General features: G+C 37.1%; 1 protein-coding gene across 6 annotated transcripts in view; it reads right to left on the reverse strand.

Annotated features, from left to right (window-relative positions):
- The window catches only part of Musk (muscle, skeletal, receptor tyrosine kinase), an 87,529-nt gene that overhangs the window by 32,041 nt on the left and 27,775 nt on the right, over positions 1-27,713 (reverse strand). For 3 of the 6 annotated variants that reach the window (XM_013023266.1, XM_013023262.1, XM_013023261.1), the window contains exons 6-8: positions 14,286-14,315; positions 8,382-8,506; positions 1,293-1,452 (exon numbers count right to left, since the gene is read on the reverse strand). In XM_013023266.1, coding sequence (XP_012878720.1) covers positions 1,293-1,452; positions 8,382-8,506; positions 14,286-14,315 — 315 coding nt within the window. The remainder of the gene's footprint in view (positions 1-1,292; positions 1,453-8,381; positions 8,507-14,285; positions 14,316-27,713) is intronic. The other 3 variants (XM_013023267.1, XM_013023265.1, XM_013023264.1) reach the window with 1 other exon arrangement.

Consider the following 27,713-nt stretch of genomic DNA (forward strand, 5'->3'; position numbering starts at 1 on the left):
TGTATTATGCTTTCTCTTCACATAAAGTTCTTTTACATTAAAAACAGCAAGGGCAATGTAAACAGTAATTATTTTATTACTTGTTAAATGGACTTGAATTTAAAGACTCTTGTCATTCTCCAGGATAAATAATTTCTGATGGCTGATATGAGGCCTCTAGACTCTCTAGACAGATGTATCCCCAAGTACATGGTAAAGGGAGCTTAGTTTGGGGGTCTTCTGCCCACTGTGTAGAGGTCCATTCTTGTTCAGTGCTCCCCAGATAGTTCTCTGAGGTCTCACTCAACTCAAATTAAAAATTCCAGACATTACTGGAAAGTTCCCCACCAGAGGAGATCAAAAAAGTCAGACTGTAATAAGAAGCAGTGGGCTTTGAGAGCTGGTGTCGGATGCAGCGCTTGCCTTACATGTCAGGCCAATCACCTTTCGGCTGATCCTTGAACAGTAGACCTGCTAGGAATATAACATGCCTGGTATTTCCTGATACATGGATTATTTCCATCTCGAGGAATTCCATAAATGTTCTCAGAAGCCTTGGGGACATTTGAATTTTAAAAATAAACCTGTATAATGCAACATAAATATCCCAGAAAACACATGTGTCAGCACTTTTCCTTGAAAATACCTGTAAGGCTTGCTGTTGTTTACATAAAACAGGAAAGAAAAAAAAAACCTACAAGAGTCATGCTTGTAGGTAAGAATGGCTTTGAGAAATAGATACGCGGAAATTGGCTCAACCATGTTAAGTGTCTGCCAGCTGCTCTTTGAGAGATGAAAAAGAGGCAGACAGACAGATACAGAAAAAGAGACAAAAGACAAAGGGGGGAAAGGAAGGAGGGAAAGAAGGAAGAGGAATAGGAGGAAAACAAGAAATAGAAAGAACTGAGCTGGGGGGGTGGAGATTGGAAGGGATGGTAAGGGGAAACAACGGAGGAGGCAACAATGCTTGATAAGAAATGTACTCATTACCTTGCCCATGTAATTGTAACCCCTCTGTATGGTATTTTCACAATAAAAAAATTCAATTAAAAAAGAAAGAAAGAAAGAAAACAGCTTCTTAACAGTTGCTATCCAACACTTTAACAAGTATTTGAAACTTTGTGAGGCAAAATCATAAAAAAAAAATCCATGTCTAGATCACCTTTAGAATGTCCTTATGGAGGGGAAAATAGCCCAAAGGAGACTGGAGTAAGAGAGAAAAGAAAAGGAAATTTCCCCTATTTCCATAGAGCATGGAATAGTGCCAACTTCATTTTCTCCTGGAGCAATGCAGACGCTCAGGGCAATCCTACCTGCTATACTAATGGTGGCTGCCGCCTTTGCAGTGCTGAATTTCTCTCCATGTTTATTGGTAGCTATGCACGTATAGAGTCCTGGCTTGGTGATAAACAGCTGCAGTCTTGAGTCAATCACTCGATCTTTCACACTCTCTTGAATGGACCCAGAAGAAACCTAACAGAGTAGGGAAAAATATAAGATAGAACCAGATTGTAGATTTCCCAATATACTGCTGTAACTAGTAGACCAGAAGGTAAAAGCATTAGGAGCAAGATCAAAAGGTACGTGGAAAAGAATTGCCAAAGTAGTGAAAAAAATTCCCAACCCCGTGCCTATGCCCTTACAGTGTGAATTGGTGGGTCTTCCCCCAAGAAGGTGCCTCTTTCTTTACACTTTTAATCTAATTTAGCTTGTGTTGTATTTTGGGATGTCTTCATGGAGACTTGTAAATTTCTTTGGCGCCTTGTGAACCAGTTAGAGCCAGCTTGAGGATAACTCACACACAGTCCATTTATTCCTACTGCATCATGTCGAGTCCAATGAAAACCATCAAACATATGAAGAAGGCTCTCCTGGACCAACCAGCATACAACCTGCCAGCGATAGGAGCCAGGCCCACCAAGGTTGGTTCAAATCCTGTTTCACATAAGCCAAGGATCCAGTGATCCTCAGACTGGTAACCATCATGAGTTCATAAGTGGTTATTAATTTAAGTCATTAAGCTTTGGGCAACTGATGACTAATAAAAGTTAGGGAAGACACACCGTGTAAATGCTCCAAGATGTGTTCCTCATGTTCTAAAAATAAGGACATCCAAGTATGGGATGTTTTAGTCTTTGGGTTTTATTCCCATAACCCCTAGTTCTCCATAATGCTTATCATCTAGATAGATGACTACCCAGTCCCCTAGTCCCTCCTTAATCCTTGAATTGAGGATGAATGAGAAGTCATTAGAAAACAAGAACAAGTTAGCCCTGCTGCCAGACACTTGTGATCCTAGGACTATCAGAAGGCTGAAGCAGAAGTATCGTGAGTTTGAGGTCAGCATTAGCTATACAATGAGTTCAAGACGAGCCTAGCTAGATAGGGAGCACTGACTGAAACAAACAAGCCACAAAACAAACACATACATACAAAATACAAGTGCAATAGCAACAATAAGTCTTATAGTTTAGATCTTCAATGCCCCTCTACAGTTTCATGCACTAAGGGCTTCATAACCAGTTAAATGGGACCTTGTTGAAGGAAGTTAAGTCCCCTGTCCCCCTCTTTTCTCTTTTTCTTTCTGGCTGCCATGAGCTAAGCAGCCTATTCTACCATGCTCCCAACCACCATCCTACCCTGTACTACCTACGTCCGAAGCAGTGGACCCAAGTGACCATGGACTTACATTTCTGAAACATGAACCAAAATAAATCTTTATTTTAAGTTAGTTTTCTTAGATATTTTGTCACAGTAACAGAAAGCTAACACAACAGCCTTCACAAATCTATCAACTATGAACCAACTCAGCGTCTGGCATCTAAGTATCATCAAGATGGTGACACTTTTTACATTAATGGTCCTTTTTTCATTGTCTTCTTGAGCACTATGTCATTTTTTCCAACAATTATTATTTAACTATTACTAACTATGTGAAGGAAAAATGATACCAGCGGGGGAGATCTTGAGTGAAATGACAATGATGCAATCAGTAAAGTAAAGGCATGCCTTTACTTTATTTTGGGGGAGCAGAAGTAGGGACCGTGGTGACCTGAGCTTAGTTGCTGTGGAAGATTCTTCTGTCCAATGTCAGTGAATGTGGCCAAGTATGACAAGATTGGAGCCCGCTAGTCCCCTGTTTTGCATGAGAGAGGATTTTCACAGGGTAGCAAGGAAGGCAGAAGTCCTGAAGTGAGACCAGCTCTCTTCCAGCTGCCACATGGCGGGCTATCCCTGGCACCAAGTGCTTTCTGTAGCAATTGGGTACTTCATCCTTGTCTTCATCTCTTTATTATCTGTCCTCACTGCTATCTCAGCTGCTATAATGGGAACTGGTTTATATGATTATCAATTTACCTTAACTGGGGAAAGTTCTTAGGTCAGATCAAGTAGTGTGGGCATATTCACCAGATAAATAGTCCATTCTTTATGGAAAATTAAACAAAAAAGGGAGATAATACACTCAGATGCAAATTCCAATTGAAATTATCATTGTATTTGTCAGAGTTGCAGAATCTTATGGATATGAGATATGAGTGTTTAGTTCCAAGGGACTGAACAGTTGACTTTTCATACTAAGTAGCAATAAGGAAAAGAGAGACAGAAGACTACAAATTTATATGTTCATTTGACACGTTTTGTGCTATCTTGAATTTTATATAGTGTTTCTTTCCAGTTTACATAAGTGAAACCCATAGGACAGATGCTTCCTTTGTTTGCAAAGTCACTTCAGTCAAGAAGCAAAGCTGTGTAAGGCCTGGAAGCCAAGTTAGAACAAGTCATAGCCCCATGCTGCCTAGACTCCCACTATTTTCATGTTTGCACTGAAGCCAGTATTTCTAAAAACTTCCTCAAGGTCACTGAAAGCATCCTTCATAGGAAAGAGAAGCCATTTGGAGCTGCCTGAATGCTCTCCTGGACGTCATCTGGGTGTTGAAATAGTGTGAGGCGACCAATGCATTACACAGCTCTCTACTTGACCGTTCCTTTGGGTCTAGAAGCCTTGCTCCATTTGGTCGGTGACTCACACCCAGCAGGCCTTGTTAGTCATAGTTTGAATTTGTTTTTCTATCTTCATGGATCATCCTGACCAACAGTTTAGTATTTTGGATGATCTAAAAATAAAAACAACCCTCTGTTCTCCACTTAGATCTTTGACCCCTCACTTCAGGTTTGAAATATCAAAGGAGTAAGGATCAGGTTATTACTCTGAGCTTTTACTAATATGTGTGTGAAGAATTTCGTTGGCCCTCCATATGTGTGGGTTGTGTGTTGAACCACCTGTAGTGAAAATATTTTAAAAAATGTGTCCATATGGAGCATATACAGACTTTTTCCTAGTCATTATTCCCCAAACAAAACAGCAATAAGAACTATTTATACAACATTTATATGATAGTAGTTATTAAAAATAATCTAGGGATAATATAAAGGCTGATAGAGGATGTGAAAATGTTATATGCAAACATTACACATTTTATACAAGGGACTTGAGCATGCAGCATTTTCTTATCCACTGGGTCATGAAATCAGTACTCCCTGGTTACTGAGGGTGACTGGTAACTGAAGTGACTGCATCTAGAATTTCCCGTTGGTACATTATTTTCACTGACCTGAAGGTACCACATAAACTACTCTGGGCATGGTATTCGTAATTTATGAACTACTGATGGCTTTGTAAAGAGATAATATATTAATTTGCTTGTGTGTAGCAATCATTTTCTTGAATATATGCATATTAAACATCATGCCCCATATCTCAAGTATATGCAGTAAAAATAATTAACTAGTTATAGTCACCCATAGTAAGGTAATACATATAAAAGCTCTTTGAAGGTAACTAAGCAGTATAGACCTATATATTTTGTATATCATTAATATGTTAATAATATCTAGTAACACTGCCTTGAGAGATTCTTCCCACAGCTATGGATAATATTGTACCTTTATGATTTGGCCTTAGCACAGGTTGATCTATGAAAGGCCTACTGGCTTCAATGGCCCTGTCTTATGAATAGTTCTAACTGGTTGAGAATACCTTGTGGAATGGTTAGAGTGTGACCCAGGAGGGCACATTTTCATGTAGTTTTAATTTCTATACATTATAGAAAACAGATAGATTGAGAGACATGTCCATGTTGGTTTTGACCCACAGTTATATGTGTTGACTTCTTTTAAACTAGCTGTTCAGTTACTCTGAAAAATACTTTTTATATGTAATTTTTTGGTCTACCAGCTAGTAAGACTCCAATGCTTACATACTTAAACCAAAAATACTATCTTTTAAAAATCTGATAAAATACAGATAAATCCCTTTTTAAGAATGTTCAATGTATATTTGTGAAAGTGGAACTAGAAAAATAAAGGAATGAGTGGGGTTGGGAGAGATGAAGGTGAATTATGAAAGGGTCTCACTGATCAAGATGCATTGTGCTTATAAACTGACATGTTGAATTGAAACCCCTTTGTACAACTACCTACAGATCTTTAAGTGAGAGATTGAAAAAAGGTATTCAAAAACTCAATTTTCAATATATATTTGGTTATTTCTTTTTAAAAGTTTAATAAATTATCAAAGTAAGTTGACTCAATGCATTTAAATAAATGAAATTGAAGTAATGAAATAATTATTAAATTTAATGGTCTAATTAAAATTACTTAATTTTAATAAATGCTTTTTATTTTAGCCAAGCACCAGTGTAATCACATTTGTAATCCTACCTACTCAGGAGACTGAGATCTGAGGATTGTGGTTCAAAACCAACCTGGGCAGGACAGTTCGTAAGACTCTTACTTTTAACAAATAACAACAACAACAAAAACCCTCCAAAACAAAACAAAAAATAACATCCTGGAAACACTGCTGTGGCTTGGGGCAAAAGAAGCTCAGGAACAGTACACAGGTCCTGACTTCAAGCCCCAGGATCAGCCAAAAAAAAGTATTATATATTTGAAACATTTGAGAAGTTATATTTATTGGGAAAAGCTAGAGAGACAGTTTTTCCAAATGTTTTTCCAGTGCCTGAATAATAGAGATATCACCAGTAAGTGTTTAAATAAATCTGGTTGTAAGAACAAAAACATGGGATTTTCCTTGTAAAAGGCTAACTCTTTAGCTCTAGCCATCTCTAATCACTATGTCTAATATTGTGAGGTTTACTGAGGACTGCAAATTTCCATGGAAACCAATGGCATTTCCTTAGGAAGAATGGAAATCATTTCGGAATGCCTTTGACCCCCGTTTCTTTACTTCCTCCAACTCTTAAGCTCTCTGTGGAGTTTAGTTTGTTGGCATGGGCACAGAAAGGGAAAAGGAATCATTTTCACCTCTTAGAGGGTTGTGGACATGGTAGCGTGTTAGGAGGTTACTTGTAGTTCACTCAGGTTAGTAAAAAGCTACAGATCAAACTCTGCTTTATTTTGTGTCAAATCTCTCCTTGCTCTGACTAGTTTTTTCCAGTACTCTTCTAAAATGAGATCAGAGGTAGGAGCTCCTTTAGGTTCTCTTCAATGGAATTTCTGCTTTGCTACTTTTTTTGCTACCCTGTGCCTGAAATTGCCTCTGTTTCCGGTGACTTATGTCAACCTAGGCCAAGGTATCTTGATTTCGTTTTGAACTTGGCTAGAATTACCAAGAACTTGGCTGTAAGAGCAAGGCACGCTCTCCGACCATAAGAACTGCGGCTTCAGCTTTGCCTTCTTCCTGGAGGAAAGTCACTGCTGGTTTATTTTGTTCCTGTTTTAGAATCAGAGGTGACAGATCTATTTCGCCTTTAACATTTCATTCCTGACATTTTAACTTTTCACAAGAAAGTAAATTAAGAACACAAGGAAGCAAAGGACAATGAACAAGTCAGCCAGCAAATAGAAAACAGAAACAGACTCACAATGGTGTTTTACCACTCACAAATAAAGTGGAAGTTATATTAGTGATTTCCACAAGCTTTCTGTCCTACAGTGCCTACACACAGCCCTCACCTCTCTGATCTTTGCTCACTCACCTGTGGCCATACTAGCCAACTTGCTGTCCCTCTGATGTAGAAGATGCATACAGAGACTGTCCAGTTGGCCTTTCTGGGACTACATTGTCTCCTCCTTCATCTCTTCTAGCTCTTTGCCCAAATAAATAGCTTTGCCTTAAAGAGACTTAACTGCTCTGTTGAAAACAGATCTTTCTCCTAAATTCAAGCTTTCCAATTCTGTTTCCAGCTTATTTATTTTTGTAACAGTTACATTCCACATGCAATATAGATTATCTTATTTGTTTATTTTATCATGTGTCTTCCCCTATCAGCATGCAAGGTCTCTAAAGGAAGGGAATTTTATTTTGTTTGCTCCTGTTTCCACAAGGCCTAGAGTAGTGCTTGATACTCAGATGTTCAACGGACATTTGTAGAATAAATAAATAAATGATTATATGTAAAGTGCTTGTAGCAGGACTTGGCTCAAAATAGACATCTAATACACATTAGCTACTGTTATTCTTTTTGTGTGTGTGCATGCCAGTTCTGTTGCTTTAACTCCTGGCCTGGTCGCTGTCCCTTGGTTTTTGTGCTCAAGGCTAGCATTCTGCCACTTGAGCCATAGCTTTACTTTCAACTGTTTTTGGTAGTTAATTGGAATGTGAGTTTCACTGACTCTCCTGCCTGGGCTGGCTTTCTAGTTTGATCCTCTGATCTCAGCTTCTGGAGTAGCTGGGATTATAGGCATAAGCCACTGGTACTGGCCTGCTACCATTACTCTGAAAAATAAAGAAGAGAACCAGACACTGGTGGCTCAAGCCTATAATTCTAGCTACTCAGGAGGGTAAAATCTGAGGACTGTGGTTTGAACCCAGCCAGGGCAGGAAAGTCCATGAAACTCTTATCTCTAATTAGCCACCAGAAAACTGGAAGTGGCACTGTGGCTCAAAGTGGTAGAATGCTAGCCTTTAGCAAAAAGAGCTCAGAGATAGTACCCAGGCTGAGTTCAAGACCTACAGCCAACAACAAAAAAAAGGGGGCGGGAAAAGGAAAGAAGGTTGAACAAGTACACATGAATTCTAATTCTGGATTTTTTTTAAAAATGAAAGTTGCCTCCAGCTATGAACTAATCTTTCACAGATGTAATTTATTATAATTATTTAACTTGTGGGAAATAATTATAACCATATATCCCTTTTATACAAAGACACAAAGGAAGTATTTGGTTTTCTACTATTCCCCCATGATATAAGATTAGAAGTAGTCTCCTGGATTACAGTGTATATGGCAGTGGTTTCTAGGACAAAGACATTGAAAGGTTTCTAAAAATGGTTCAAGGAGGACTAATGACACAATCAAGGTAATTCTATGAATATGGGCTCTAGCCTCAAATTTACCACTAGTGGGTCTGCCCCACATGAACCTCCACATGGCACTCACAGCATTTCCATTTTCAATCCAGCTGATGGTTGGAACAGGGATGCCTGTTGCTGTACAGCGTAAGGTCACAAAGGAACCAAAGGTGACATTGTGGGATTCAGGAGCCCGCAGGATTCTGGCAAAAACTGTTAGGAAGACAGAGTGGTGAGTGAATGACTGAGTTAGTGTGGTCTTTAAAAATGCAAATTAGACTATGGTTTTTCCATTTGAGATCTTACCTGTTTTCTCCTGTCTTAAGGACAATACCCAAGGTTATGATTCTTCCTCTGAGTTCTTTATGTCTTTATCTCAGGACACACTGAGTTTGTTATTCTTCAGTCTATGACACTTATTCCTCATGTCTTTGCATGAGAGGTTCTCTCTATATGTAATTCATCTCTATTTAAATGATGTTTTCTCAGAAAAAAAATCTTCCTTAGTTACCCTACAGTGTAACCCCTCTTTCACTCATTCCCTCATTCTATTTTATTTTCTTTATGGATGTACTGTAATTGAGTAGTATCTCCTTTTTTTTTAATTGTCTGTTAATTTCTTTGTGTGAGTCAGAAAGTTGAGGGAGAATATAAGACCCTGACCCCAAGCTCAGTACCAGCACAATAAAAAGAAATAAGAAAAGATTCATAAAAAATAAATGAGTCATAAATACTTTATTTCCTCAATGCTACCATAGTAGAAAGACAGGCACAAATCTGTCATAATTTTTGGAGAGAGTCATCTCATACTTAATCTTCACTGATTAGAGAAAATTCTTCTGATGTGACAATTTTCTCTTTAACTGATGGCTAGACCAAGGCTCAGAATGTACAATCAATTGAAGGATAATTAGTAAAATCACAGAAGTATTGAACTTGGAAGATATGTCAAAGATAAACTAGATTCTTGCTCTGATTTTATAGATGTGGAAATCAAAACCTCATTAATTTTCTTTTGTGAATGAATGAATGTAATGGTAAGAAATCTGGTCTTATGACTTGTCACTTCAAATCCAGTGTTCTTTAAAACTATTATGCAATCTTTTTATTTCCTGTTATAATGCAAAAAATATAGTATTTTTATCTTACTATGCCTTTTCTAGGACTTACCCATAGAACATGACATTAGAGTATGTATTCCCAATTAACAGAAATTAATTAAATAATAATAAGTAGTAATAAAACAATAAACAATAACAAATGGTAGTAAATCAATTGACTAAGCAGATTGGTGCTTTGATGCTTAGTTCTAGTTAGTTGAAATTTATGGAGTTGAATTCCAAAGGAATGGAGAGACAGTATATTCTAGACTGTATATGCATAGAAAGAATAATCATAGATCAAGCACAGAGATTGTTAGAAAATTATATATCTATTTGTATATATTATATATACATACTCACATATATTAGCATATAATATTATATTCTATTATTATATGTTATGTATGTATATAACACACATATGTATATGTTGGATCCACAAGCCAGAGGAAACATAAAGCAATAAAATGCTGACTTCAAGGGCAACAAGGAGTTAAAAAAAATCTAATGTTTAAATGTAGCTGAATCTACTCCCTCAAAACCAAAACACAGCCAGATGTACCTGATAGTAAGTTCTGGGGGTCTATTTACCAATCAACAATAAGTAGCAAATCAGGAGCACATTGTACAATACCATAGTCATGCATTTCTGCAATGTAGAATGCATGAAATTTACAAGAGCAAGTTACTTGATTCCCTTAATAAATAAATGACAACAAGAGGGAAAAAAGAATAGGAGATAAATCAGCTAAATGCAATGTATAGCTCTTTTTGGATAGTTTTTCTATTATGGTGGTACTGGTGATTAAATCCAGGTCCCCATGCTTGGTAGGCAACCACTGTACCTCTTACACCCTAGCCTAACTATATACCCTAGCTGAACACCCTAGCCTTTAGTTTTTAAGAGAGAGTCACTAAATTTTGCCCAGCCTGACCTCCAACCTTGGGATCTCTGAGATTGCAGGGATGTGCATCTCCTAGCCTCTCTGGAGATTCTTACTCTATTTAGCCTAAGCTTGTACCCTGTATGTAGACTTTTGACAACTTACACTGACCAGGTTCTTATCATGTAGGAACTATTTTTTTTTTTCTGCTGGTCCTGGGGCTTGAACTCAGGGCCTGGGCTCTGTCCCTGAGCCTCTCTCTGCTCAAGGCTAGTGCTCTACTTGAGCCACAGCGCCACTTTCAGCTTCTTCTGTTTATGTAGTATTGAGGAATAGAACCCAGGGCTTCATTCATGCTAGGCAAGCACACATTCCCAACCCTGGGTACTATTTTTTAAATGCTTTCTATCAACAATAATGTAGACCTAGACAGCACAATGTATTTGAGGCTGAAGTAATTCATGTAGGGGTTAGTTTACAGTTTTTAGTATGTTTACTACAATTAACATCTTACAGGTTCTGTTGACTCTGAGAATATAAGAAGGGAGACCATGAGAGATTTGAGTTGGGCCATTTCAATCTGATAAGTGTTAGAAACTTGTTCTAATGGCTGTACCTCTGAACTTGAATAAGAGCCTTCTGGCTGAAGATGAGCACAATTTTAAAAAATGCAAAAGAATGAAATCTAGATTTTTTTCTTCTGTTTTGATTTACAAAGACAAAAGTTTTCATTTGAGGGACTTAAGATTTTTCTTGGAAATTTAGTAATTTGGGAGGGTTCATTTTGCCCTAATTTATAGCTTTTCATTTTTTCTTTAGCCAGCATTGATTTATTTGGAATATCATTTGGGCTCATTGCAAAATGTCTGCTGATCCATATTGCACAAGACAGCTAAGCATAATGTGAGACAGTAAATTAGTCCAAGTCCATTCCTATTCTCTAGTTCATCATGTTGGAGTTAATTTAATTCATACGCATCTCTGCTCCAAGTCAGACCTTTCTGGGAGCTCTAGTAGGGACACACTAGGAGAGAATAATACTATTGGCATTGCAGGTAGCTTTATGAACATGAGTCTTTGCTGATGAACTGTTCTTCCTGAAGTTCAGATACTATGGCTGATCATGGTTGGTTATCAGATATACTGTGGTAAGAAAAAAGAAAAAGAGCATGGCTAGCTGGGGGATGCTACTCTCTCTTCTACACTCACATTCTCTCGGAAATAAAACACTCAGTCGTCAGTATGAAATTTAATTTCAACCTTTCCTTTCACCTTCCCTCTGTTCTCAAAGGGACTTCCAAATGTCCTCTGGGTTTCCATTCAAGTATCTCACTATCATAATGCTTTTTCATCTTCATTCCCTTAGTCCTTAGTCCTATTTGGGTTTCTTCATAGTGCTTATTGTAATTTTATGAATGCTGATGAATTAATTAATTTCATGTCTTCTCTCTAGAATATAAGCATTACAAGATCAGAGTTTATATTATTCATTAATGCAAGGTCACCAATTTGTCTATCTATATATTTGTCTATCCAGTGTCCAGTTCCTGGTACCTGGTAAGTGCTCTCTCTCTCTCTTTCTCTCTCTCTCAACATGTGTGTATATATGTATATATATAGTTCTAAATATAAAAGATGAAGATTTCAACACATCTAATATTTGCAGTGAAGTCAGTTACAATTCCAAATAATGTCAGAGTAACCTCCATGTGTAATAACACATCTATAATGATGTAGATTAATAGTAATATGATGGATTATTAGTGGTAGCCACAAGCTGAAAATACATTATAGGTCATCAATTTAAAACACAATGTGATGTTTCTTATCAAATAAGATATGTATCAAATAACCTTATTTGTACTTACTTGCATGAAAGAGAAAGTGTGTGTTTCTGTTTCTGTAAGTAGCTAAACTGCTTAATAGAAAGGCTATAAAACTAATGATTTGAGAAAAGTTGGTACTTGTTTTAATACAAATTTTTGAAGACGTTTCAAGCCCCACAGCTGACAAAAAAACTTTTTTGAATAACTTGTATACCTACTCTTGGTGAATGTATTCTAATCTATCACTCTCCAATTCATTGAGTTATTTCCTATTTATTTTCCCATGGGCACACAAAAGTTATTGTTCTTCTGTACCAGGAACAATAGATACCAGCAATCTATTGATCCCTAGCTTCTCTCATGGAATCCATTGATGAATTTGGAGATTATTTTTATGGGGCAGATTTGTAAAGCCATCTATAGGCTGAGAATTCTGCATTCAAATTTGTGAGTAAGCAACCAGCAATTCCAGAGTTCATTAAAATACAATTTTCAGACACATCATCAGTCTTATTAGTGGTTTTCATTTTAAGGATAGCGCATATTAATGACATAAGGCCACCATTTACTCTGAAATTGCCCTGTGGTGTAATGGAACTCAAAGAACCCAAATTAAGTCCTGAAGTAACAAGCACTTTGGCCTAAGATGAATTACATCTATTTCCTTGGTAAGGGAGCACTGCCAGATGAATACTTCAGTCTCTTCTCAACTTCTATTTCCAAGCAATTATTTCAAAAGACATAACTAGCTGACATAAACTTTGTTTTCTCTTAAGCATTTCTTTTTTAAAGAAGATTTTAGTTGATTCAAACCAACAATGACTTAAAGGAATAAACGGGGTAAAAAAAACCTCATTTTAAAAAATCACAAAGATCACTTAGAATGTTTCCACATGACTTTAGTTGTAAGTAATCTCATAATTTAAAAAGAATAAAAAAAGGAAAAATATTCAAATATAGTTGGACATCTCTAATCTGAAAGTCCAAAATCTGAAGTAATCTGAAGTCTGAAAGGTTTTAAGTACTGACAGGTACCAAGAAGTTTCCATTTTAGAGCATTTTAGAGTTTGGAGTTTTAGAGTAGGCATGCTCAACTGGAGAGGTTTATATAAATAGTATAAAATTTTCTGGTCCCAAGCATTTTGGGTAACAAACACTTGACTATAACATAAATAGCCACTATTTAAAATAAAATTAGCACTAGATTAAATCATAGAGAGGTAAACTATATTGCATGAGAATTTGAGTTTCATCCCCAAAATATCAATATGTAGGCTGGAAGAGCACAAAGCATGGGCCTTGCTCAGGATGGAAGTACTTTTTTTGATTTGTTTTGTTTTTGGTGCCAGTCCTGGAGTTTGAACATAGGGCCAGGCTGTCCCTGAGCCAATTTGTGCTCAAGGCTAAAGCTCTACCACTTGACTCACAGTATCACTTCCAGCTTTTTCTGAGTAGTTTATTGGAGATGAAAGTCTCATGGACTTTCGTGCCTGGACTGGCTTCCAACCACGATTTTCAGATCTCAGCTCCTGAATAGCTAGGATTATAGGTATGAGCTACTGGCACCCAGCTTATGAGGTACTTTTTGTGATTGCAACTCTTATTCTACAGGAGGGGTTTTCCAAGACAAATTTGATTTCCAGTTATTTTCTTTTAAACATATTCCAGAAAATACACACATCTGTGTGAGATTAAAATGAAATAACGTAATTTTTATTGATTTGGAGCAATTGCCTAAAACTCCTTGTCCTATGAAATACTTCAAAAAATTAAAAGCATAAATTGGAACCATGACATTTTAACAATTCTCCAAAATTTTAGCCCCAACAACTTTCCCACTCACCTAGAAAAGAAGCAACTTTGCTTAGCAGCTGTGTGGAATTTATACTCCCTTGCTAATTTATTTCCTTTCATTTTACTTATGCTTCCATTTCGGGACAGTAAACTCAAACATTCTGTTGGCCCAGGCTTTTCTTAAGAAACGTAAATGGTCAATAAGCAGGTTAGATAACAAAGTAACCTATCATCCTCTGTTAGATACTCTGATTTCATATCCCCATAGGTCACTTGTTTCTTAAAACAATGCCACTGAGAATTGTTTCGATGGTCAGACAAAATAAATCATTGAGAGGAGCCATGCATTTTAAAAGGAGCAGTGCAGAAAAATTTAAAAGTATACCTTTAGTATCCTGCTCAGGTTCACTTTCTTCTATTAATAGAAACAAGACGAAACAAACACACACGATGAACACACAAACAAAACAATGCATCATGAAAAGGAAAATCTTTGATCATAGCATATCAGTTATGCAACAGATTAATTAGAATCTGCTTGCCTCTTATTTTAATAGGAAACAAATGCAATCAAGGGAAAGTGCTGACCTTTTCAAAGCAAAGGATTAAATGACATAAGATTCCAAATGACCATCTAGGCAGCATTATACACAAAATAAACTTCAGTGTACCCAACAACATAGCTCATTCATGCATTTTTATCTTAATGTGGACAATCCCCTTTCTTTCAAGGCAACAGAGTCCCTACTCTTCTCATAAATTCTGTTCCCCTCCTAGCTTGACTTCTCCTCTTACAAGGCCCTGCTGTGAAGTCACTGGTGCTGAGTGTGAGAGCTCAGTTATCATTCCTATGGCAATAGACCGGTGTTGTGGTAAACAGAGGATTAGGGGGTTTCTGCAGAATCAGAGAAGACTACCACCAACGGAGATCTGCAGCTCTAATGGCCAGAGACAGCTCTGAGAGGAGAGGGAAGCGTGCCACAGAGGAAAATGCAAAAGAAACCAAAAAGTCTTAATTAGATAGAAAGGATTGAGAATTTATAAACTTAAAAATCCTAGATGAGGAGAGACAAGGATCAAATTAATTGTTTCAAGATATTTAGTATAACCATATCACTCGTAGACTGTATGTGAACTCTTTTTTTTTTGCATGAAGGTTTATTTATTCAAGTCAAAGCCCTTCTTTTGAGTTAATGACATGCCACTGGTACTATTTGTTTTTTTTTTAATTTTAATTTTTTGTGAACATACTGTACAGAGGGGTTACAATTACATGGGCAAGCTAATGAGTACATTTCTTATCAAGCATAGCAGCCTCCTCCTTTGTTTACCCTTCACATCCCTTTCCAGCCTCCCCCCCCCCCCGTACTATTTGTTTAAAAGTGAGAAATGATGATGCTATTGTGAGCCACTTTTTTCGTATAGGAAGACACTTGCACACTTCTTCACAGATGATGGATATTTTCACAGAAAGTATCCATCTTATTGAATGCTGTGAGTGAATATAATTGAAACAAGACAGTCCATTCTCCAGACGAAGAACTTGAGACTCAAGATTCATCCCCTGGGTAGAATTAGAAATTTGACCTCCTTTCCAGACTTGGAGCCTTTTCTCCAAGATAGTGTTATTAGAGAAGTCTCTCTCTCTCTCTCTCTCTCTAACACTTAACCCTCCCAAATTTAAATGAATTTATACTCATTGGCATATTCTTGTAAAAAAAACCCAAAAATTTCTTGATTTAGAGGTTCATTTGACAATCTCTAAACATCCTCCTAACTGTAAGTGCTCAGTTAGAAGTTTTAAATGTCTCTAATGTCTAAATCAAGAAATGTGGGTTGTTTAACAACATACTCTACAGTGCCTAATGAAAAATAGGTATTAGGTAAGGAAGGATTCATTTCTTAAGAATTCTAGAGTTTTGCTTTTGTTGTTATTGTTATATAAGACAGGGTTTCCAGACTGACCTGGAATTTGAGATCTAAGCTGACCTCAAATTCATGATCCTCTTGTGTATACCTCTGTGGAGTGCTGTGGAGTGTTCCACTGCACCTGGCAAGGCTACCTGTTGATAGCCTAGACCTTAATCAGAAGAAATACATGCAGCCGGGCATGGTGCTCCATGCCTGTTATCCCAGCTACTCAAGAAGCAGAGGCAGGAGGATGTGAGGGAGAGGTCAACCCAGACAAAGTTAGCAAGACCGTCTCTCACTAAAAACGGAATAAAAACAAATGAGTTGGGTGTGTAGCTCAAGTGGTAGAGTTTGCAAGACTTTGGGTTTTATCTCCAGTACTAAAAAAAAATGTGTCTATGCGTAAATGCAAATATATACATACATATTTTGGATGCTAATGAACTTATAAACATACATGTACATGCATACGTACACACTCAGTGTTACTTAAAATTAGAGAAAATGCCAGTGGAATAACCTGGAAAATCTACTTAAGCTTGGTATATTCCTTCAGTGGGCCAGCTTGTTGGTCCATTCAGAGTCACTGGAGTCCTTAACTTTTTCGTGTGTCCCCCTTGTCTCATGCTGCGATGCCTCCAGATTTCATGGGGTCTTTAGTCCCAGTTTATCATTAAATTCTCTTTTAACTACTTTAAATGCCATGTACTGGCCTTGTCTACCAGATTCATTGTAAATCTTCTTTAGTGGGGTAGGGATAGAGCCCTCTTGGGGTTAGTATTTAAAGTTCTCTACCATTGGGAATAGTAATGCATTTTCCTCTTGCTTTCTTAGGATGGCCCCGTAGGAGAGGTAGAACCAATAGATATACTTGATGTTAAAATCTGTTGATTTTATTGCTCATGTGACTTAGTAATCCACCATTTTATTAAATGTTTTTACTGATGGGAAGCTGACTATAATTATAGCAATGTATTTTGATCAGTTCTTTAAAAAGGAATAAAAAAGGTAATATTCTTATAATCTTTAAATCAAAACAAACTAAAACTAGTCTCCTCATAAATACTACTGATGAAACTTATTTCCTGTTGTGTACTGTGAAGGAATGAAAATCCGAGAAATAGTTTCATGTTTCCAGACTTGATAGCTGCACTTCCCCAGCTTGATTACTGACTTTGGAACTTACAAGTTCCCATTGTACACAGAATGAAAACTCATACATTCATTAAGTGTAATAAATCTGACTATTTCTAAATGCTTCCAAGAAAATAAATTTACAAAAGTTTTTACTTGCAGTTCTGTCAGCTAGTGATGGGAGCTAGTAGAAAAACAGCCAATCAGGGAATTGCAGCCTATATGGCCTGCAGATGGCAGAATAAGCTGATAAAACGTGCCTGACAACAAATGGATAAAGGGGGCTACAAAAAAATGAGGGAAGTCAGGGCACTAAATCTTTGGTACTATGACCTTAAGGGAACAGAAAGGAGATCTGCCAATCAGAAAGCCTTCTGCAAGCACTCCAATTCTCCTTTTTTAACCCAGGGCCCACCTCTGTTACCCTGAAGATTGTGTATGACGTTTAGATGGGCTCAAGTGCTGTCTTGTTGCAGAATGTGTACGCCACGTGCTCTCTTTGTCTGCCATATTCCTTTAGTAATAAACTTTCCTGTTGACTTTACTGTGTTTGAGCTTGTCTGAATTCTCTCTCACCATATGCAAGGACCAAGTTCAACTTAGCTGCCCTAAATTCCTGGTAATACTAACTAGCTCATTGTTCCTGCTTAAAATTGGGAATTTGCAACACTCATATTTATCCATTTTGCTCTTATGGTGATTTGGCTCCCCAAATTTTACTGTGCATGGTGTGTGTGTGTGTGTGTGTGTGCGCGCGCGCGCGCGCGCGTGTGTGTGTGTGTGTGTGTGTTAGAGAGAGAGAGAGAGAGAGAGAGAGAGGGAGGGAGAGAGAGAGACAGATACTTAATTCTAAGAAAGGTCAAAAAGAAAGTGTTTCCTATCCAATTGACTAGAACAGTTGATTGGAGAACAGAAAGGACATGCACTGCTATAGCGTAAAAAGTGGAGCTATCAACATTTCCTGATAGAAATGGAATATATTTGTAACCTCTTGCATACAACCCAATGTGTTTACTTACAGATTTATAGGTACATTCTATCTACTGCATCTATAATCTATCACAGAAAATGGAAACCATGCAACCTTTGTTTCTCTGAGCCTGGCTTACTTCACTTAATGTAATTTTTTCCAAGTCTTTCCATTTTCTTACAAACAATACAATGTCATTCTTTCTAATGGATGAGTAACATTCCATTGTGTATATATAGCACATTTTCTTGATCTAATTGTCCACTGAAGGGGAGCTGGGCTGATTCCATATCTTGGTTATGTTGAATAGTGCTGAATAGAATCTGATGTGTTCATTTCTTTACTATAACCTTGACTATGTAGAGCTCAAAATAATATAAATTTTTAGAAAGACTAGGCCAAGGCCCAACAAAATCAGAACCAGGAAATGGGTGAATGGAAGATTGAGGGGATGGGTCAGGGGGGAAGGGGAAAAGAAAGAAGGGGAAAAGTGTTGGGGCCAGGGCACCAAGAAAAAATAGTTAGAATTTAGCTATGTAGGTGGAGGAAGATGGAATCGCACCTTTGTTGTTTGTTAGTGGTAGCAAGATTTCTTTTTTCCAGGTAATGGAATTATGAGAAAAAAAATGTGCAAATAAATCAAACAGAACTTAGTGGTGAAGCCAAATATGATCTGGCTATTCCTATCTTGGAAGAATGTTAGAACAATATTTTGGAGAAGTTTGAGCAATATTCAAATGCCAAAGTCATAGTGGGGAAGAATTTGAGTTATGTAGGAATATGAGCATATCAGAGAGTTTTCAGGTAAACTAAGTTCATCTATCTATCATCTATCTATAATTGGGAGCAAGTCAGTTATCATGTAATGTCAAATAGTATAAAGGTTAGGAAAATAAGCTCAGAAGTGCTGCTATATGATTAACTCATACTACGAAATTGCTTCTACATAAGCAAGGTGTCTACATGTGTACACATTGGCTTGCCTATGTATGTAGAAGAAACTATTCATTATGCAGTCATCATGTTTGGTGAACTACTTTTGAGATAGATGTTTTCTAGATGGATAAAACATCGCTTTTTTATTTTTAAATCTTTGTTGGTAGTGTGAGCAGAGGCATGGGCTCCCTGGGCTGGTACCGTCCCACTTGACGCATGTCCCACCCCTTTTTATTTTAATTAGTTTTGGGCAGAGTCATTCCTTTGGGTTGGTCTCAGACTACCTCCTCCTACCTATGCCTCTCTAGCACATCTAGGATTGTAAGTAAATAGCATCACACTCAGTATTTTTGCTGAGAGATATTTTGCCCAATCTAGCCTCAATTTATAATCCTGTTAATCTCCTGCTAGGTAGTACTTAATGAATGACCAGGACTGATGGGAGATGATGTTAGATGAGACAATACAGAATAAGATTCTTGCTTTCATTGAGAATACTAGAGACGATACTACATGCTTTTAAACTTTATTAGAATTAGATTATCATTTGTGTATTAAAAATGTAAAGTCATGTTCAAAAGATAGCATTATGACCTACTATTTCAAAATTGGCAAAATCTAAGTGAGATAAATTGTAAAATCTAAAAAAATTAAATTCACCCACTAGAAAGCTAAAAAGAAACAAAAAGGAAGCAGAGAAAAGAAGTACCATGAAAATAGAACATGTGATAAAAAAAAACAATAGAAAGTTCTATTTTAAAAAAACCCACAAGTTTTATGAGCAAGTATAAAGACCTATTTACTATATTTATTTATTAAAAACAAAGCTGTATTCTAAAAGGCTAAAATGAAAGAAAAATAATGGGAAATGTCAAAATAAAATGTAGCAGCAACATTAATGTCAAATGAATAAGAATTTATTATAAAAGTATTAATCAGAAGATAACATTGCTCAAAGATTGAAAGGAAGTTCTACAACAATAATTAATGTATATGCACCAGACAGTATAATTTCAAAATCACATAAGGCCCACATTGAGTTGGGTGCCAGTGGCTCATGCCAGTAATTCTAGTTATACAGGAGGCTCTGATTGAGAATGTGATTCTAGGTCTGCGAGACTCCATTTTAACCAAGCCGTGTGTGGTGGTGCATATGTGTTCTCCTGCTATGCAGGAGGCAGCTTGGAGTGCTAAGGTTCCAGGCCAACTGGGAAAAAAAAGTTTGGGAGAACCTAAATTAATTGAAAAAAGGCTGAGCATGGTGACGAGTATACTGTAGCAGGATGCAGGAGGATCATAGTATAGGCTGACCTGAATAAAAAAGTGAATTCTATCTCGTACATAATCAGAGCTGTTAGAGAACTTGTAGGTTTAAGTTCTAGTCCAGCTCTAATATCTCTCTCTCTCTCTTTCTCATACACACACACACACATACACACACACACACACACACACACACACACACAGAGGACAAACTGACAAAGTTAAAGAAGTCATTAGAAAATAAAGCTAATACCAAGTTGAACCTATGGAGAGTTGATTGTGGGCTATTTCTGCTAAGAGGGCCAATATTCAAAAAGAAAGGTCATAATTAAAAATATGAATAAAGGAGAAAAATGGTCTTTTTTCTTACTCTTGACTGTAATTATAAATGTAATTTAGTTTTCTTCCACAGTATAAACTTACTGAAATAGAAAATTAAAATAGAACGTTTATAAGTGATACAAAATAACTTCTCAAAATAGAAAGGCATGAGTGCTTCTCAGTTTAAGTTGGCCTTGGGTCTACTTTTGAATATCAGTGTTCTCAGTTTTTTATTACTTTGTGAGAATTCATTTAGTGATGGTATTAAAGATTCATCTGACTTCTAAAAATTCCTAAAATGAAGTATATATATCAAGGTAAAAAAATTATTTCGTGTATATAAAACATTCTGAAGAAGTTTTTTATGCTTTTTAAAATGTTCTAAAGATTGTTTTATTTTTAAATTCATACTATCATTTCACTAATTGTTTAGAATTTTCCTTATAATATCTTAAAGGGAAACTGTATTGTCTGGTGCTCCAGGATTTTTTCTGAGGACAAGCTCACTAATTGGAATATTAAATCTTATTAATAAGGTACTTCTTTGCATTTATATGTAACACTCTTAACTATCTAGGTGGTAGATCTATGTTTTAATTCCAGCTTTACTGCTAACTAGCTTTTTGATTTATGTTGTTTCCCAACCTCTCTAAACTTCAGCTTTTTCATTCCAAAAATATAGTTATTAACCCCTAAATCACAGAACTGGGAAGATTAAATTATATGATTTAGGTAAAGCAGTTTACAAAACCCAAACAAAGCACTGGAGGAAAATTCTCTTTCTCCCTTTCTCTCTCTCTCTCTTTCTCTCTTTGCATACACACACAGACCTATTTTGGTCTCTAGGATATATCTTTCTGACCCATGAAAACTGTTCCTTCAACTGACTGCAAAGGGATATGGTTTTATTTTATTTCATTTCATATTTTATTTTATTTTGATATGGGGCCTGAACTTTGAGCCTGGGTGCTGCCCCTCAGCTCTTCAGCTCAAGGTTAGCGCTCTACCACGTGAACCACAGCACCATCTCCGGCTTTTTCTGCTTATGTGGTGCTGAGGAATCGAACCCAGGGCCTCAGTCATGCAAGGCAAGCACTCTACCACTGAGCCACCTTCCCAGCCCTCTCATTTTATTTTATTTATTTTTTCAATGTCAATCTACCATCACTCTCTACAACTTAAGATGCTAAACATGTCAAATGCCCTTTTTCTAGGTGTTAAAAGCATGTAGCCAACTCCAATCTTAAACTGAATGGTCAAAGATAGCAATTACTCAGAAAAAAGATAAATTTCTTCTTCAGATCATGTTGGTAAATCAGAGATGTTAATCTCTATTATTTGAATAGGTTCTTAATCAGATGATCACTTTTAGCATTGTATTTTTTAAAAATTGTTGAATAGTAGATGCTTGTAATTAGACAAGCACTATTCACAGCAAAAAGAATCCTTTAAATTGTTGTGTATGTATTTTTTATTATTTATTTAAGGAAAAAGGTGACAGGAAACATTGGAAAAGTGACCAGATGAGGCACTTGATTTTGGAACAGATCCTTCTTTTGTTTTCCAGTTACTAAAAGATAATAAGACAGTAATAATGAACAATCTAAATAAATACCTGGCTTCTCTTTCCTAACTCTTGGCAGCTAAAGCAAAGAAACTTGATCCTAGTGTGTTGTCACTGTTTACATTTCTGTCCCCTTTGAAGCAGAGCTGGGCATGGGACAGTTTACCTACTGTGGCTCTGCTCTGGAAGGATCTGAAGGCAAAGACTCTTACAGAACACAGACACATGCCCCTCAAAAGCAGAACTCTCTGGACTCCTCAAAGGAAAGACCACAGCCTGTATGAGATCATGATTCTCTAAAGTGGCTTGGGTTAGAAACATTTCTGTGGCCTTTGACATAATAACATTTTTCTAGCTTGTAAATAAGTTGGTGACTAATGAGTATGAGCAAGAAATGTTTACCAAGTAAGTCAGACTAGGGTCTCCCAAAGTTCCCTAGGTTTTATTCTTTCTTTCTTTCTTTTTTTAATCTGAGCTGTGGAGACAGCAACTAGTAAGAATAGTTTTGAGAAATTGATTCTGAAAAATTAAGTTTAATGATTAGCTAACAAAAAGGTGGACTTCAGTTCTGGATCACTTTTTTTTCATTCTTTAAAAAAAAAATCCATCTGCATGTTTTGATGGGAGGAGATGCTAAAACTGCTTAATTACTAGGACTGAAGTCTTGAAGTCTTTCTAACCCTGCCTGCCTTCCTTCCTTCCTCCCTCCCTCCTTCCTTCCTAACACCGTTCTCTTCCTCTCTCCCTCCCTTCCTTTCTCCAAACCCTCTTCCTTTCTTCCTCTCTCTTTCTCCTATTTTTCTCTTCTTCTTTTCTTTTCTTTCTTTCTTTCTTCTTCCTTTCTTTCTTTTTTTTTGGAAATAGTTTTAGATTTACAAAGGAATTACGAAGCTAGTATAGAAAGTCCCATGTACTATTTACCAAACTCTAATTTTATGTAATTGAGGTACATATACCAACACCTTATGGTATTTGTCAAAATAATTTTTTTGATCTAAGCTCAAGAAGGTAGCTGTGTCCTAACAACATTCAAGAAGCTAAACCTTTCTTTTTTTAAGCTAACCAGAAATTTTAGTTGAAGAAAGAAACAGTAATTATAATCTCAAGGGCTGTCATCCTAAAGTAACTTGGGTGGGAAACATTGGTTTTATTTTGTTCATTCATTCATTCATTCATGTGGTTTGAATCAGAGCCTTATGTTTACTAGGTAGATACTTTTCCATTTAAGCCATATCTTTTGCTTTGGTTGTTTTTCATAGATTCATATTTATATCTAGGCTGTCCTGAACTGCTATTCTTTTTATTTTTCTGTTGGTCATAGAGCTTGAACTCTGGGCCTGGGCGCTGCCCCTGAGCTCTTCAGCTCAAGGCTAGTGCTCTACCACTTGAGCCACAGTGCCACTTCCTGTTTTCTGAATAGTGTATTGGAGATTAGAGTCTCATGGGCTTTGCTGCCTGGGCTGGCTTTGATCCTCAGATCACGATCCTCAGATCTCAGCCTTCTGAGTAGCTAGGATTATAGGCGTGAGCCACGGGTGCCCAGCCGAACTGCTCTTCTTCTGTTTATACTTCCCACAGTTGGGATGACAAATATGCACAAGATGCCTATCTTTTATTGGTTGAGATGGGAGTCTTATGAACTCTTTGCCTGGGATGGCCTGGAACGATGATCCCCCTGGTATCAGTATCTCGCTGATAAAAGATTATAGGCATGAACACCTAGGAACTCCATCCTGGGGTTGAGAACATTTTCAGATGAGATTCTGAATTCTATAACATCACATACTTCCCAACTATAGGTTCCTATGCTGACATGATTAGAGCTATCTTTCTGTCCATTGGTATGGAAGAAAGGATACCATTGAAGAGATTCTCAAAATTAGTCTGTGAGTCAAGTCACAGGTCATTGACTAAAAGATTATGTTCGAAACTCCATAGTTTATTTTGTCTTCTTGGCTACAAGTTAGTGTTAGTCTGTCTGTGCACATAATGAATTTCTGTTTCCTCTTGCATTGGCATTGGATTCATGCCATAAGCAGACCTTCATCAAAACACTATTAGACCTCACTTCTTGAAGACTGCCTCCTCCTCTGTCCTTTGCAAATATATAACACTTCAACTATTGAAACTAGTTGTTTGCATGTCTACCACCTTACTAAATTGGGAAACCCCTTTTAACGTTGGAGGATATCTTGAATGCTGTTTGCTTCCAGACTACCCTGAGGTGAACAGCCAGGTTGCCGTGATGTCAGCAGCCTCCTCTACCGCATGCTCCCTCTATGGTGTAATGTTCTGACACATGCCCGAGGTGACAAGGCCAAGTGACTGTCCACTGAAACCTCTGAAGCTTTGAGTCAAAATAAACCTTTCCTCTTTTTAAGTTGATTACCACAGGGATTTTGGCATAGTAATAGAAAGCTGACTTATACACATGTCTTAAATTTTCTATGTATCTTTAAGAGTTAATTCATTCAATGGAACATAATGGGTACTCAACAAATAAATAAATTCAAAATTATCCTAACACTTATGTCTTACTATCTGTGGATAAACTGTTTAGATTGTTGAGATTCATATAGAATAAAAACGTTACAAGTAGACATTTTAGGTGAATGCTTCTCAAAGTACAGTTAACTTCCTTGAAGGATAATTTGCAGTATTTCTGAACACTGCTAACACAGACCTATAGAACCTGAATTTCTGGGAAATATATCCTGAAGTCATGTCTTTTAAGATCTGCTAGTCCCTAGTAGCTTGTGTCTAGAATCCTAGCTACTTAGGAGGCTGAGACCTGAGGACTGTGGACAGTCATCCTGGACAGACAAATTTAACAGTTAACTAACAAAAGGCCAGAAGAAGAAGTGAGGCTCAAGTGGTAGAGCATCTACATGATGCAAAAAAAGCTAAGGAAGAGCATGAGGCCCTGAGTTCAAGCCTCAGTATCAGCACAATAAGGGGGGGGGGAATCTATAAATGTTTGTGATACACACTAATATTTGAGAACCACTTGAAGAAAGAGTTCCATTCATCCATCAGTTAGATAATTCAGTCTCCTTCTAGAGAGGTTTCAACATGGGTGTAATCAGTAATATGATCATGAGACAAGGCTACAACTATGCTTCAGATTTAACACTGGGATACACACCAGGAAGAGAAAGGGGAAAATAAGAGTATAAGAAAGTGAGGTCTACAATGCTCAATACAAGAAGTAGGCAAATGTTAAAGGAAAGCCATCCTTTCTAAAGCGGTTTCTCACTTAAGGTTTATTGAGGAGCAGTAAATGATAGAATGATCAATATTTCCAACAAAATTTTCAGAAAATAGTGCTGCAATTATTTAAGTTCAGGATATATAGTTAAGTGGTTTTCATGCTTAAGTTGTTGTATGTATGTCATTATTTCCTGCACAGGATGCCCCCAAATAGCTTCTTTTCCTGTTTTTCACTAGAGATACACTTACATTTTCATACGAGTCCTTGCATACACTTCCCTATTTCACTTGTCACTCTGGGGCCAAACTTAAATTGTAATCTCTAACAAGTACCAAGAATGTAAGTACAGAGCATTGTTGATTGAGGGTAGATTTATGTGTTTGGAAACTAGAAGAGCAGTTGGTAATGCTGACATTCTGTTTATGAAATCTGAGAAACCTAACCGGTAGTAGTCTTTGAATAGAAGTCATCAGCTTTATAACAAGGTAAACTACAGCCAATAATACCATCGCCCAACGTTTATCAAAGAGCTATGATGTAGATGCTGTAGGTATGCTCAGTCCATTTTAAGAACCCTGTGCTCTCAGAAATACTGCCTGCAGTTCAGAAAGGAGGAAATAGAGGTCAAATAAAGGAGGTCAAATAAATTTATCCAACCTTGTGTTAACTAGTAACTAGTAACTAGGATCAACACCAGGTCTAATTAATGCCCATAATGCATGTGAGTTCTCCAGAACACTGATTTATACAATTGAAAAGGAAATAATTAAGAATGAATAAGTGGAAGATGCCTGGCATAGTAATCAATACATCCAAAAAAAAAAATCAATACATCCAAGCTCTTGTGCTAACTTGCACAATTATTTGTCTGGTCTCAAGTTTCCTTACCCACAAAATAAATGAGGCTCTACACCAGATTCTTTTTTTTTTTTTTTGTCAGTCCTGGGGCTTGAACTCTGGGCCTGAGTGCTGTCCCTCAGCTCTTCAGCTCAAGGCAAGTGCTCTACCATTTGAGCTATGCCGCCACTTCTGGTTTTCTGGTGGTTTATTGGAGATAAGAGTTTCACGGACTTTCCTGCCCTGGCTGGCTTTGAACCGGGATCATCAGATCTCAGCCTCCTGAGTAGATAGGATTACAGGCATGAGCCACTGGCGCCCGGCTACACCAGATTCTTTTGATAGTTAATATAAATGATTTCTAGCTGGGTGCTGTTGGCTCATACCCATAATCCTGTCTATTCAGGAGCTGAGATTTGAGGATCATAGCTCAAAGCCGGCTTGAACATAAAAAAAAAAATCCTTGAGACTCTTTTTTTTTTTCTTTTGTCGGTTGTAGGGCCTGAACTCTGGGCCTGGGCACTGACCCACAGCTCTTGAGCCCACGTCTAGTGCTGTACCACCTGAGCTACTGCACCACTTCTGGCTTTTTCTGCTTATGTGGTGCTGAGGAATTGAACCCAGGGCCTCATGCATGCAAGGCAAGCACTCTACCACTGAGCCACCTTTCCAGCACAAGAGACTGAGACTCTTATCTCCAAATAAATAGCAAAATGCTGGAAGTCTCAAAGATTTTTCTGTGGCTTAAGTGGTTGAATAGCAACCATGATTAAAAGTCAAATAGGAGTTTGAAGCCCTGATATCAAGCCCCTGTACTAACACACACCAAAAAAGTACATTCTATTTTAGACAAAAATTTAGTTTTTCCCCCGCCATCCACTGTAACTCCTCTGTACCGTATTTTTACAATAAAAATGTACAAAAAATGTAGTTTTTCTTTCCATTGGACTTTATTGCTTCTGCCTCCAAGCTAAAGATGACAACTGGAAAAGGGAGCTATAATTGCCGTGACTAATTCTTCTATCACTGTTCCTATGTCACAGAAGTTAGAGTGCGCCCTAGAAATAATATTGATGATCATTATTTGAATGTTTTTTTCTTGTGCTGATGAGTCTTGCAAGAGACATAATATATTATCAAAGCTTATCATTCAATAATTTTGAGGTAGATAATTCAAATTGTAAATTGAGGTAAATAATTCAACTTGTAAATTGGGGAACTGTTGCACAAAGTGATTAAGTAATCTACTAAAAGTGTGAGGTAGAAGAGCCAAGATTTACAAAGTTAATTCCAGACTCAAGAGCCCATGGTGTTTTCTTAAAGATCTAGAATTCAGGTCATTAACCAGTACCTTCAATTCCCCTACCAAATCATGTTTTGCATAGTTTTTGTTTGCAGAAATGGACAAATTAAATTCTCCAGGTTATGTACTTGATATTTGAAGTAAATAACTGAATGTAAAAGCATTTTAAATCCCCATTTGCCACAGATTTTAAATAGCTTTCCAAACCATTTGCATGAGTCTGAGTACATGAAATTTACATCTTGAAATTAGGCCCAGTGAAGACAAATTTGGCCTTTTCTGCCTTTTATTGCCTAGAGCATTGCTCAGAGCATCTTGTTGGGATAAATTAATTCATTACAGAGAAAAAAGAAGAGAAACTTC

The sequence above is a fragment of the Dipodomys ordii genome, unplaced genomic scaffold, assembly GCF_000151885.1.
Source record: "Dipodomys ordii isolate 6190 unplaced genomic scaffold, Dord_2.0 Scaffold67, whole genome shotgun sequence".
NCBI lineage: Eukaryota > Metazoa > Chordata > Mammalia > Rodentia > Heteromyidae > Dipodomys > Dipodomys ordii.